Source organism: Caloenas nicobarica, chromosome 28 (assembly GCF_036013445.1).
Source record: "Caloenas nicobarica isolate bCalNic1 chromosome 28, bCalNic1.hap1, whole genome shotgun sequence".
Classification (NCBI taxonomy): domain Eukaryota; kingdom Metazoa; phylum Chordata; class Aves; order Columbiformes; family Columbidae; genus Caloenas; species Caloenas nicobarica.
The window spans coordinates 1,733,365-1,745,809 of NC_088272.1; the positions used below are offsets into that span (position 1 = coordinate 1,733,365).

At 51.9% G+C, this 12,445-nt stretch overlaps 1 protein-coding gene across 1 annotated transcript; it reads left to right on the top strand.

Moving 5' to 3' along the window:
* Positions 1-11,161: 11,161 nt before the first annotated feature.
* Positions 11,162-11,830, top strand: LOC135999345 (olfactory receptor 14J1-like; the record flags this gene model as incomplete). The annotated part of the gene is made up of 1 exon (XM_065652903.1): positions 11,162-11,830. A coding segment is annotated over exon 1 (669 nt), but the record flags the coding sequence as incomplete, so codon positions are not given.
* Positions 11,831-12,445: the final 615 nt, after the last annotated feature.

The window sequence follows — 12,445 nt, forward strand, 5'->3', positions numbered from 1 at the left end:
CAATCCTTGCATTGATCTTCTCTTTGAGGCATCCCCTCGGAAAAATCCTGGGGGTGATCTGAAGCTGTGAGCAGAACTGATCCACACAGCAGCCTCTCCACAGCAGAAGCACCTTTCCTGCCCTGATAGGGGTCGCTCCTTCCCCCCACAGCTTCTCCCCACAGCACCGTGGGGATCTCCCCGGGCAGGCTGAGCGCTGACCCTGGCAGGCAGCAGAGTCCCTGCCCCGGCACAGCCCTGGGGTGCAGGGACCCTGCTCTGCAGGACAGCCCTGGGCACCCCTGGCTGCTCACCCAGCTTCACAGCTGTTCAAAATTGCCTGACAAGAGCCCCCTCCTCACAGATCCCTCAAGCTGTGCCTGTGCTAACTTGAGGAGATGCCTCCAGGAGCTACAGCTGTATTGCCCTGCACCCAGAGACTTACCATGGCAAGGGCTGCAAAGATTTCTCCTCTGTGAACTCTCAGTCATCCTCCCAGTCCTGACCACCTTTAATCTCTCTCTGCCTTGCTCGTCTCCCTGAGATCCCCAGGCAGAGCCCTCAGCCCTGCTGCGCTTTGCAGAGGAGCTGCTCCTGGGCAGAGCTGTCTCTCTGCAGCGCTGCCGCTTGCCATGAGCTCCCTGTGTCCTAGGAGCCCAGCCCAGCTCAGCAGCACAGGAGCAGCCCAAGGCGCTTTAATGACCCATCTGGTGGCTTTGGTGCTGAGTCCATGAACCTCAGACCCTGGAGGAAGCTGAAGAAACCTCTCAAGAAGTCCAAGTCAGATTCAAACTCCAAAGTTTCTTGTAATGTTAATGGGTCCCACTGAGGAACACTACTGAGGAAATGACCCCAGGGTCTGATTAGAGAAGAAAACTGGAGGCAGAGATGACAGGTCAGGACAAGCAAGGTGAAGGTCTCTCTGATGATCAGTAAACCTGGATGTGTTTCATTAATCAAAGGGCCAACCCCTGACCCCCAGCCCTGGGAAGGCAGATCCTGTCCCTCCCACGTTGCCCAGGGCCCTTCCTGGGACAGTGTGATGTGGGGCTGTGCAAGGCCAAGGGCAGGACTATGGTCCCACACCTCCCAGGTTCCTGGCTGGGGACAAGGAGGCCATGAGGCCCCTGCGCTGTAAGGACAAGGTGTCTCCTCACAGGCGTCAGAGCTGGAGACAACAGCCGTAGCCAAGGGGAGAAGAAGCTCCAGCTGTTAGTGTTTACATGCAGACGGTTTATCCTGATGAGAGCGTCTATCCCAAGATAACATCATGAGGAGTTACAGGACACTACGAATATCACCTGCAGGAGAAACTTTGCGGTCTTGGGGGGCTAGTGCTCGTAATGCCAGAGCTCTGGACTTAGAGGGGAAGTTTCCCTTCATGTGGGGGAACATCAGGAATGTGTGGAGCTCTGCCTGGGGACAGAGAATATCAGCTGAAAGTTGAGGAGTCAGCGTGAGAGGGCAGAACAACATGGGCAAAGTTGTGGTGGGTGGACATCAGCTACTGACTCACTGATGAGGAAGAGGAATTAGATGAGACCTCCTTCAGACAAATGAAAGAAGCCTCATGTTTTCAGGGCCGTGTCCTCGTGGCAAACCTAAGATATCCCAATATCTGCAAGATACCAGCCATCCAGGAGGGGTTTGGAGCTCATTGACAACATCTTCCTGACACAGGCGACGGAGGAGTCAGTGAGGTGAGGTGCCCTGTGGGACTTCACACTTACAAACCAGAAAGGGTTGGTTAGGGGTGGAACAGTCAGGGGTGGGAAAGGAGAGCTGAGGCTCCTGGAAGATGATAATAAGGCAAAGAGCAGGATTTCAGGAGAGCAGGCTTTGGCCAGCTGAGGGACCTGCTTGGGTCCTATGGGATATGACCTTGGTGTTTGCAGCGATTTTTCTCTCACATTTCCTCCCTCCTCTCTCCCACCTGCTGTTGTGCAGCGTTTTTTACCCTTTCTCAAATACAAAATCACAGAGCTGCTGCCAACATCCCTGAGTGGCTCAGATTTGGCAAGGAGTGGGTCCATCTTGGAGCCAGCTCATATCGGCTCTGTCTGACATCAAACTCCTGTTGTCTTCTCAGAGAGGTGACAATTGTAGCACAGCCACACTCACTCCAGTTCCAAGACTTTGCCATGTAAACCCGGTACAGGGTGATAGTGTGTTGGGTGTTACAAACTACTTGATCATGGGGAAGAAATGGAAAAGATCTTCTGTTAGTAACCTGAGGAAGTCACAAGTCAAAGAGCAGGTTCCTATGGGGAACTGTCATTGCCCTGACATTCACTGGCCAGCAGAGCAGCAGGTGCCAACAGTCCAGAGGATCTTGGGCCAACTTCTTAACGTGGCTGCCTGGTGGGCCAACAAGGGTGATGCTCACCTGGATCTGGAACTGGGAGACAAAGAAGAGCTGGTGAGGGATGTGCACATCAGTGTCCACCTTGGCTGTGGTGACCAGGCAACAGTGGGATTCCAGGCACCAGAGGGGAGGAAGGAAGGCCAGCAGCAGAGCACAGGCTGGTGGGCTCCAGAGGAGAAGACTTTGACATACTGGGAGACGGTGGCCAATAAAGGTGGTGACATGGAAGTAGGTCTGAAGGGTGAAGGAGCTCAGGAAATCCGAGAAGCCTTACAGGACAGCCTGCTCCAAGCACAAGAATGATCTCTCCAAGTACCTATGAAAAGAAGACTTTACGTCATGAGGCTGCTTGTCTGAACTGACAGAGCTCCAGGGCAAAAAGGCAGCACATGGGAGGTGGATCAGGTCAAGCTGTAAAGGAAGAATTTAGAAACCTTGTCCATGGATGTGGGGATGATGCCAAAGCTGCCCTGGACTTGATACCTGCAGGGGAGGCTGAGGGCAGCAAGATGAGCTGACATTGCTTCCTTACAGTAAAAGAATAGACAGGGTGAACGTGGGCCTGCTGCTGAACTTCGTGAGAGTAGTATCAGACAGGACTGAGGTACTTCATGGCTTCTTTGCCTCCATCTTCATCAGCAAGGTCTCCTGGGACTTTGTTCCTGAAGGCAGGAGTCTGGAGAACAGCCAGGAGTGGATGGGGCTCAAGTCAGGAGTTACCTGAGCAAACTCAGACACCATTACAGAAAAGGAGATGGGTCACTTGACCAGCTCCCTGAACACAAGTATCGCTGTGCTGTGGCACCTGAGATTCCCAGGAACACCCACCTCTGGGTCCAGAGGTGTGTGATTCCTCTTGAGGTGTCCTGGCCTGTCTCCTCGCTCAAGTGGTGCGTCAGGCACCCAATTTTCTGACACATTCAGTCTTTATCAGGAGATTCTCTAGATCAATATTTATTGGAGATTGTTGATACCAGCTGTTCTGGAAACGAGGGCATTGGGAGGGGGATGGAAATAGAAGAAATTTGACTTAATTAGTATTTGTTATGGAAATTCTCACTGTTTGGCTACTGTTCTGAAATGTCTCTAATCATCCACACCAGACTTGAAGCCTTTAGGCAAGTGCTGCAGAGAGCCTTGGCTTGTAAGAGCATTTTGGCTGTTAATGAGCCCTCTGCTGCCATGGTCCTGAACTGCAGCTAGTGAAAGAATTAACAAACCCCTAATGAAGTGAAAGGCAGAAACAAACCCCAAGTTTCTGAGGGTGTTTGGGACCCCACGAGGGGCCATTGCTGACACAAGCAGTCCCTGTCCCTGGAGGCTGCTGAAGGAAAAGCCTGGAGACGATGGTCAGAGGTGGTAAAGGCGATGTGGAGGTGGCTCTGGTGCCCTGTCAGCCCTTCATGGTTGTTTAGCATCAGAATGGCCAAGCCCTGACCCCCAGGGCCTGGCAAAGGAGACCCTTTCAGTCAAATGTTTCTCAAGGCTCTGCCTGTGGTCACTGGGAGGGTATTTGTGGTTTGGGGGTGGGTTTGGTGCCAAGTGCTGTTGCTTTATCCACAGGGCTCTAGTTTTCTGAGGGTTTGGCAATGCCTATGAGGTTCCCCAAGCCCATGCAGCTTCTTTCATAGACCTGCAATGGTCACCAATCACCTGAGCTCTCCTAGTCCCAAACTTGCTTGAATCCGCTCTTTGGATCCATGTCCCAGCACTGACATGCACACGTTCCTTCTTCTGCTGCCCTAAAATAAAAAAGAAAAATCAATCTATTCCACATTAGCATGACCAGCTCATGCTCTTCAGGTCTTCCTCTTGCCTTTAACACACTTACTGCTACGCATAGACCCCTCTCTTCCTGCACTCCCATGTGTCTCTCAGAACTTTCACTCTTGTCCTCCAGTAATGGGGCAACACTCCAGGAGGCTGGTGCTTCCTCCAAGCTCATGGATGATTCCTGAGGACCATCCAAGCATGGGGAGTGTAAGAGAGGAGCAGAGCAAGGTCAGCTCATGGGCCATGCCTGAGCACAGCCCCCCCAGCAGCAGCCATTCCCCATCTCCGAGGCACAGCCATGCCCACAGCATGCAAATGTCACTGCCATGTATGATTAGTCCAAGAGAAGGCTGCCTTCTTTCCATAAACTCCCAAAAAACTTCCTCCTATTCCTCCTCCACCCACAAACATCAACCACATCCCACTTGCGGGGTTAAACATGGTCGTAAGGATTTGCTGAATTCATCAGCCATCACCCTTCTCTACCTCACATCCCCTGACCCTCCCACACCACACATGGCCGCTCACTGTGCTCAGGGCCTCTCACTCTTCAGAAGAGGCCTTGAGATTCTTGGTTCTTCCTGGTGCTTGTTATAATCTTCCTCACTCCCTCCAGAGCTCATGGTGAGATTTCTTGTCCATAACAGCACCTTGATGACCATGTTTTACTAAATGGGTGTCATTTTGTGAGCATTTGTGCAGAAAGAGTAGTCTCAGGAAAAAAACAAATATATAAAAACTGATGCCAAGTGAAATGCCATGAAGACCTGAGGAGTTACTCCCATTGCTGTGTCTCTCCTGGAAGGAGTCTGTCCCGAGAAGGGCATCCAGCTTCTGCCACTCCCTGGAGAGGCACATGAGCAGTGTCGGTGCACCTGGGGAGGAACAGGGTGATTCTTGCCAGACCACCCTTCATCTGAACCACTTAGATATGTACTTATGGATGGGGTGTCATGCCTTATACTGCCAGTACACTGCCAGTGGGGTAACCACAGATGCAGACTGCTGTGTTGCAGGTATTTATATGTAGGCAGATGAACCCTTTTCTATTTTTTTAATTATTATTATTTTTAATACTGACACTCTTAGAGAAATTACACAAAGACTTGAATGATTATTGATGCCTCTTAACATGATTATCCACAGAAGGCCCAGCAGCTTTGCATCTCAAGAAATGGGATGCCAGAGGCCAAGGGCAGGATGGGTTGGGGTCTGTCCTGGCATCTGGAAACTGAAGTGTGCGCTCATCTCCCAACACCTGCCCTGCCCAGTGAAGGCTGTGAGAAACTCTGAAGTCACAGTCTTGACAGGTATCTTATGTCGAACTGCAGACAGTGTTGTCCTGCCAGCTCAGGATTGGAGCTTCCATCCCTGAAGGTATTGAAAAGATGTGTAGACATGGCACTTAGGGATATGGTGTAATGGGTGGGCTTGGCAGTGTCATATTTACGATTGGACTTTATGACCTTAAGGGTCTTTTCCAACCTAAATTATGATTTGAGATAAAACCATTTCAATTCCCATCACCTCCAGCTTCCCCCGAGGTCGGCTGTCGTGTGGCACAACTGGCCTGGCTCTCCAGGCAGGTTGGGCACTGGTTTGGTGCCTGTGTTGGGAGTTTTCCCCTTTCTGGGGTAAAAGATCTTCGATGAGAGACAGATGTAGAGATCTGAGTTGCAGAGATTGCAAGCAATCGTTTCAAAATCTGAGCAGCCTCAGTTTTGGAGCCAGCAAAAAATAGAGACAATCTCAAGGATGTTTCTGAAAAGTGGTACAATCACTAATAAGAATAACAGGGAGTTCCTTATTCTTGATGATGATGATGATGATGAACTAAAGTTTTTTAATTTCATTCCTATCAGTCAATCTTGCTTCTCAAAACAGCTGCTACATCTCAGTAGCTAACCTCTTGCATGGAGTTTTTTTAAGAGCTTTTTCTCTCACTTCTACCAGATTTATGATTTAAAAAGTACTTCCTAGGACAGAATTGCTCTTAAATCACCCCTCTTTCATAATTTTTCCCCCTTTTTTTCTGGTGTGAGAGGAGGTGACATAGGGCAGTTTTATTTCTTTTTTAGCCAAAGAAGGCCAAGGAACAGATCCCAGGTCAGTGCAAAAGCAAAAAGGAATCCAGAATGTTTATGTGGTGTGCACTGACACACACCGTCACCTGCATTTCCAGTCTCTGAAGTTCCAACGGTGCAGCAGAGACTGGAGTTCTGAGCTCCCTTCATCTGCCCTGTGTGACACATGTAAAATGAAACTACCCCAGCCAAAGAGTTGGTTTTGATTCTCTTCACAGCCTGAAGCCCCACACGGGTCAGGAGACAAGCCAGGATACCCAATGAGGACTCACATGCTCTGCACTTAAATTTCAGGTGTTCCCAGGAATCTCTGCAGACAAGAAATGCCGATACCTGGGTGCAAGGAGCTGGTCAAGAGCCTCGTCTCCATTTCTGTAACGATGGCTTTGCTGCCTGGCTGGTGTGCAGACTCTGTACATGGATGCTGACACCTGTTGAGCAACCTGCTCTGTAAGGATGAACAAGGTGGGCATGAGGACAGCAAAACAGAAGAACTTGGGTGGGGGCAAATGAAAAGGGATGCACAAGATGTGGTCAGGGCTGTTTGGGGGCACTTGTAAAGCAGCCCTGCACCTCATGTGAATTATTCCTGTGGCCAGGGAGAACTTGAAAGCCGTCCCTAAATTGAAAACATGAAGGGGATGAAAGGACAGCATCATTCAGGCTGGATGGGACCTCGGGAGGTGTCTTGACCAACCTCCTGCTCAAAGCACGGTCGGACCAGATTACTCAGGGCTTTATCCAAACACATCTTGGTCACTTTCTGGGGTAGAGTGGATGCGCACTCCTGGGAAACAGCTTCCAGGGCTTGACTGTCCTCAGGATTGGAAAGTTTCTCCCTTTCTATAGCACCTTTCCAAGCCCAACCATCCAGAATGGTTTTTACCCATCTACTTGCACACTGACACAGACTATAATATCCTTCCTTGAACACAAGAATATTGTGGAGGATGATGCTGAATGCCTTGCTGACTTCCAGGTAACAGACCACCACTGCTCTCCCCACGTCCAGCAACCCTGTCCTTTCCTCACAGAAAGCAAAGAGGATGGACAGGCACAACCTGCCCTGGGTAAACCCCGTCACCTTCTCTTTCACACACCCAGAAATGGGGTCCCACTGGCCATGCTCTGGGGCACAGCCCTTAGTTCCCCTGCTCACCCATTGGCCATTTTTGAAAAGTGCAGACAATGTGTGAGAGCTGCCAGTGGTCAGGGAGTCCCCCCAGTCTCCATGAGCTTTCCAAGAAGGTGGAGAGTGGCCTCACTGTGACATGGTCCTGCTGTCTCAGCTCCTGGGATGCTGCCCCTCCTGTCCCATAGACTGGAAAGGATTGTGTTAGTTCCAGGGACCCCTGACTTGATCCCCATCCACTGCTGGTTGTTCTGCCTCCAGTGACAGAGGCCTGGGAGACCTTGCTGGTGAAGATGGAGGACCAGAGACACAGAGAATATCACTTCTTTCCATTATTAAATCAATGAGTGGCCACAAGGTGTCTTTGTTTCTCCTTTCCTGAACTAGGAACAGCTCATTATGGGGCCCTTGAATTGCCTTACAGGTCTAGACTGAGTTTTCTCTGGACTGTTGCTGTGCTTGGAGGCTGCTGTCCTTGCAGACCAGATGAACTAACTTCTGCCACCCTGCCTTGGCAGTTTATTCCATCCGTGTCACAGCTCTGTCTGCAACACTGACAGCTCCAGCTCAGCCAGTCAGGTCCCTGGCTGAGGCCATTGCCTCACATCTGGGCTGAACCACCCCAGCTGTGGCACCAGGAAACCTCTGAGTTGCCCCGTGGAAACCTGGTACCAAGTGTCCAAGAGCCCATGTATGCAAAGGCTTTGCTTCAGAGCACAAACGTGACGTGGCCAAAAGATTGCTGGATATCTCCCTAGACCTATGAGTATAAAACCAAAATATAATGCCTAAATTCATTCAGGTGAACATATTCCTTCTCCAGTTTTTAGAAATTAGATCCTTTCCTGTAACGTTCTTTTTGTCCTGCCTAATGATGAGAGAAGAAAAGATGATCCTCATACCAATTTACTTTTTAATACAAAGAACACAATGCTGGCAAGAAGTGTCTCTGCTGAAGAGAGAGAATCAACATCACTGATTACTTGAGGTTGTTTCAAAGGATGTGCCCCTGGAGCCCCAGGGACAGCTGGAGGGAGCCCAGAGGGGACAGAGGAAGGGACATCATGGGCTGCTCCTGTGCTGCTGAGCTGGGCTGGGCTCCTGGGACACAGGGAGCTCATGGCAAGCGGCAGCGCTGCAGAGAGACAGCTCTGCCCAGGAGCAGCTCCTCTGCAAAGCGCAGCAGGGCTGAGGGCTCTGCCTGGGGATCTCAGGGAGACGAGCAAAGCAGAGAGAGATTAAAGGTGGTCAGGTTGGGGAGGATGACTGAGAGCTCACTGGAGGAGAAATCTTTGCAGCCCTTGACCCGGTAAGTCTCTGGGTGCAGGGCAATGCAGCTGTAGCTCCTGGAGGCATCTCCTCAAGTTAGCACAGGCACAGCTTGAGGGATCTGTGAGGAGGGGGCTCTTGGCAGGCAATGTTGAACAGCTGTGAAGCCGGGGGAGCACCCAGGGGTGCCCAGGGCTGTCCTGCAGAGCAGGGTCCCTGCACCCCAGGGCCGTGCTGGGTCAGGGACTCTGCCACCTGCCAGGGTCAGCGCTCAGCCTGCCCAGGGAGATCCCCACGGGGCTGTGGGGGGAAGCTGTGCGGGGAAGGAGGGACCCCTATCAGGGCAGGAAAGGTGCTTGTGCTGTGGAGAGGCTGCTGTGTGGGTCAGGGCTCCTCACAGCTAAAGATCACCCCCAGGATTTTTCCAAGTGGATGCCTCAAGCAGAAGATCAATGCAAGGATTAGCAGACAGATAGGGAGCTTTCCTGAGCCTGCCTTTTCAGTTTCCTATCCCAAGGGTTGGGGGTGCAGGAAAGGAAAAAATGAAAATGAGCTCTCATGCTTAGACAAGTCACTGAGACTCCTGAACTGCAACTCCGATTAATCATTACATCTGCCAGAAGCCTCATAACATCCCTTCAGCTGCTGCTCTGCCTCTGCACAGCACCTGCATCACATTGGCTATACCCGTCAGTCTTACTCTGACCTGTCCTTTTCCCCAGTCTGCAAACAGGAAGATGCCCCCAGGCAGTGCCCTGTGAACAGGCAGGATCTGTAGGGCCAGGGTGAGGGCACAGAGGGTGGGATGGTCTCTGAGTGCTGACAGGGAAGAGACATGGACAGGAAAACTGTTCCCAGGGGAGAATGTCCAGGCAATAGGGAAATGATCAGAAATGAGAGGAAACTAAACCTGGAATTGTTCTGGGAGGGAGACCACAGAAAACTCCCTTTGATCCCCGCAGAGAAGATGCCTCCTGTGAGCAGCCCCCTCGCCTCCTCTCCCACCCAGCAAAGCCTCTGCCCTCAGGGCCGGGGGCTCCAAGGCATGAAGCAGCTCCTGTGCAGCCAGAGCTCCAGTTCCCTCTGCAGAGCACAGGGGCTGAGAGCAGCTGCCCGGCAATGCTGGTGTGTGGGAGGTGGCTGCACAGCTGGGGAAGGGTGACGCTGTCTGAGTGCCCGGCTGCCTCTGCCCTGGCCTCTCTCACACCCACCCTCACCGCAGTTTCCTTCTTGCTCCACTGCTCTGGGTCACTGTTGGTGTGATCTGGTTCTTGCTGTCGGGCTCTCTGGGGATGGGAGTTTCAGCTGCAGAGTCACAGCCTGATCTTGTGAGTCCTTTCCTGCAGCTGTGTCCATGGGAACACGTGTCCCAGCTTTGCTCTGCCCTGTGGGGCTGTGGGCAATGCAGTGTGTGGGGCTGGGGAATGAGCTGAGTCTCCCTTAATCAAATGCCATCATTAGGACCCTTGGCTGTCTCATTGAGTGTTTTTCTTCCAAGCTGCGAGCTTCCCTCCAGGATACAAACCTGTCCTATAGCACATTAGCATTATCTGAATTACTCATGCAGAAGTGCAGAGATGCTATGATGGAAGAAATGCTGTTTGGTTTGTGAAATGAGCCGTGTGTGTCCTGGGACAGAAGTGGGGTGCTGAGACCTGACGAAAGGGTGAGACATGTCATGGTCCGCGGTGGATCCCTCTGTTCTCAGCAGTGCCTGGTGGCTTTTCAGGGTTACATGGCAGTGTGATCAGCCTCCATCTCAGAAAGGTGCCAGCCCAGGGCAGCTGGAGCAAGACAGAGGGACAGAGCAGCTGCCCTCACTCTGCACTGACCCACAGGCATCCTCTGGTCTCGCAGGACTCGCTCTGTTCTCTCTGAGTGCAGCAGAAATGCTGAGGGTTTCTGACACCCAACAACACTCTCCAGGGGAGTTGAATGATTGGACTACATGATCTTTCGGGGTCCCTTCCAATCCCTAATATTCTGTGATTCTGCAAAGCTGTCAAAACCCCAATCATTTCAAACTTCATTTTACCATCCTGTTCCATTCTCTGTGACAGTGCAGATGCTGACAGGCCCTTCTGCACCAGCAGCAGTTTCAGATGACAACTTTGAACCCCAGGTGTGTCGCCTGCCCCCCGTTCCATGACCCCTGCTGCAGAGCAGGGCTGACTCCTGGGCAGCCAGCGGGCACAGGCCCTGCTCCTCACGGCACCTCCAGCCAGCACCACCCAGGGCTCAGCCACGGACCCGAAGGAAGGTCTGGAAAAGGACAAGGGGTGTGGAGCAGGGGAGGGTGTGTGAGAAATGGCTTTGATTTTCCTCAGAGAAGTCTCCCCTAACTTATCACTGTCTTTTGCTCCTGTGACAGTGCCCCATGCTCATCAGCAAATGTCCAACAGCAGCTCCATCACCCAGTTCCTCCTCCTGGCGTTCACAGACACACGGGAGCTGCAGCTCTTGCACTTCTGGCTCTTCCTGGGCATCTACCTGGCTGCCCTCCTGGGCAACGGCCTCATCATCACCACCATAGCCTGTGACCAGCACCTCCACACCCCCATGTACTTCTTCCTGCTCAACCTCGCCCTCCTCGACCTCGGCTCCATCTCCACAACTGTCCCCAAATCCATGGCCAATTCCCTCTGGGACACAAGGGCCATCTCATACTCGGGATGTGCTGCCCAACTCTTTTTTTTCTTTTTCTGTGCTACAGCAGAATATTCACTTCTCACCATCATGTCCTATGACCGCTACGTTGCCATCTGCAAACCCCTGCACTACGGGACCCTCCTGGGCAGCAGAGCTTGTGTCCACATGGCAGCAGCTGCCTGGGCCACTGGGTTTCTCAATGCTCTGCTGCACACGGCCAATACATTTTCACTGCCACTGTGCAAGGGCAATGCCCTGGACCAGTTCTTCTGTGAAATCCCCCAGATCCTCAAGCTCTCCTGCTCACAGTCCTACTCCAGGGAAGCTGGGCTCCTTGTGGTTAGTGTCTGTTTAGGATTTGGGTGTTTTGTGTTCATTGTGGTATCCTATGTGCAGATCTTGAGGTCCGTGCTGAGGATCCCCTCTGAGCAGGGACGGCACAAAGCCTTTGCCACGTGCCTCCCTCACCTGGCCGTGGTCTCCCTCTATGTCAGCACTGCCATGTTTGCCTACCTGAAGCCCCCCTCCATCTCCTCCCCATCCCTGGACCTGGTGGTGTCTGTTCTGTACTCGGTGGTGCCTCCAGCAGTGAACCCCCTCATCTACAGCATGAGGAACCAGGAGCTCAAGGATGCCCTGTGGAAACTCATATCTTAGTGTTTTCTGAAGCAATAAACTGCCCATCTGCTTCTACATAGCAGTTTTAATGTACCTAGTTAGAGGTCCAGCCTCTCATCTGTATTTTCTGTTGTTATTAGCCTTTTTTTTAATTGTGATAACATTTTCATCCCCTTTCTAATTCACTGTCTGCTTTTCTTTTATAACCCCTGGCTGTGTAAATGAGGAGCCATGATCTGTGTGTATTTAAACAAAATAAATCATCCTGTAGTGACTTCATTTTCACTATATCCTTCCTGCAAGGCCTGTTTGGAGCTGCAGGGACAGTTCCTGTGTGCATGGGAGGAGGGGAAAAGAGTCCAGCCTGGCAGCCCTGCCAGGGAGCACCAGCGCTTGGCCTTCCAGAGCTGTTCTCGTTCCACTCCCACACTCTCCTTCTCATCCCTTGTGTTGGTGCAAGGCCTGAGTGCTCTGGCAGCCTGGTCACCGTCCTGCTGTGTGTGAGTCCTGTGAGCGCAGGCAGGGACAGGCCATGGGCACTGCTGTGACAGAGCTGGCCTCACAACAGCCTTTGCA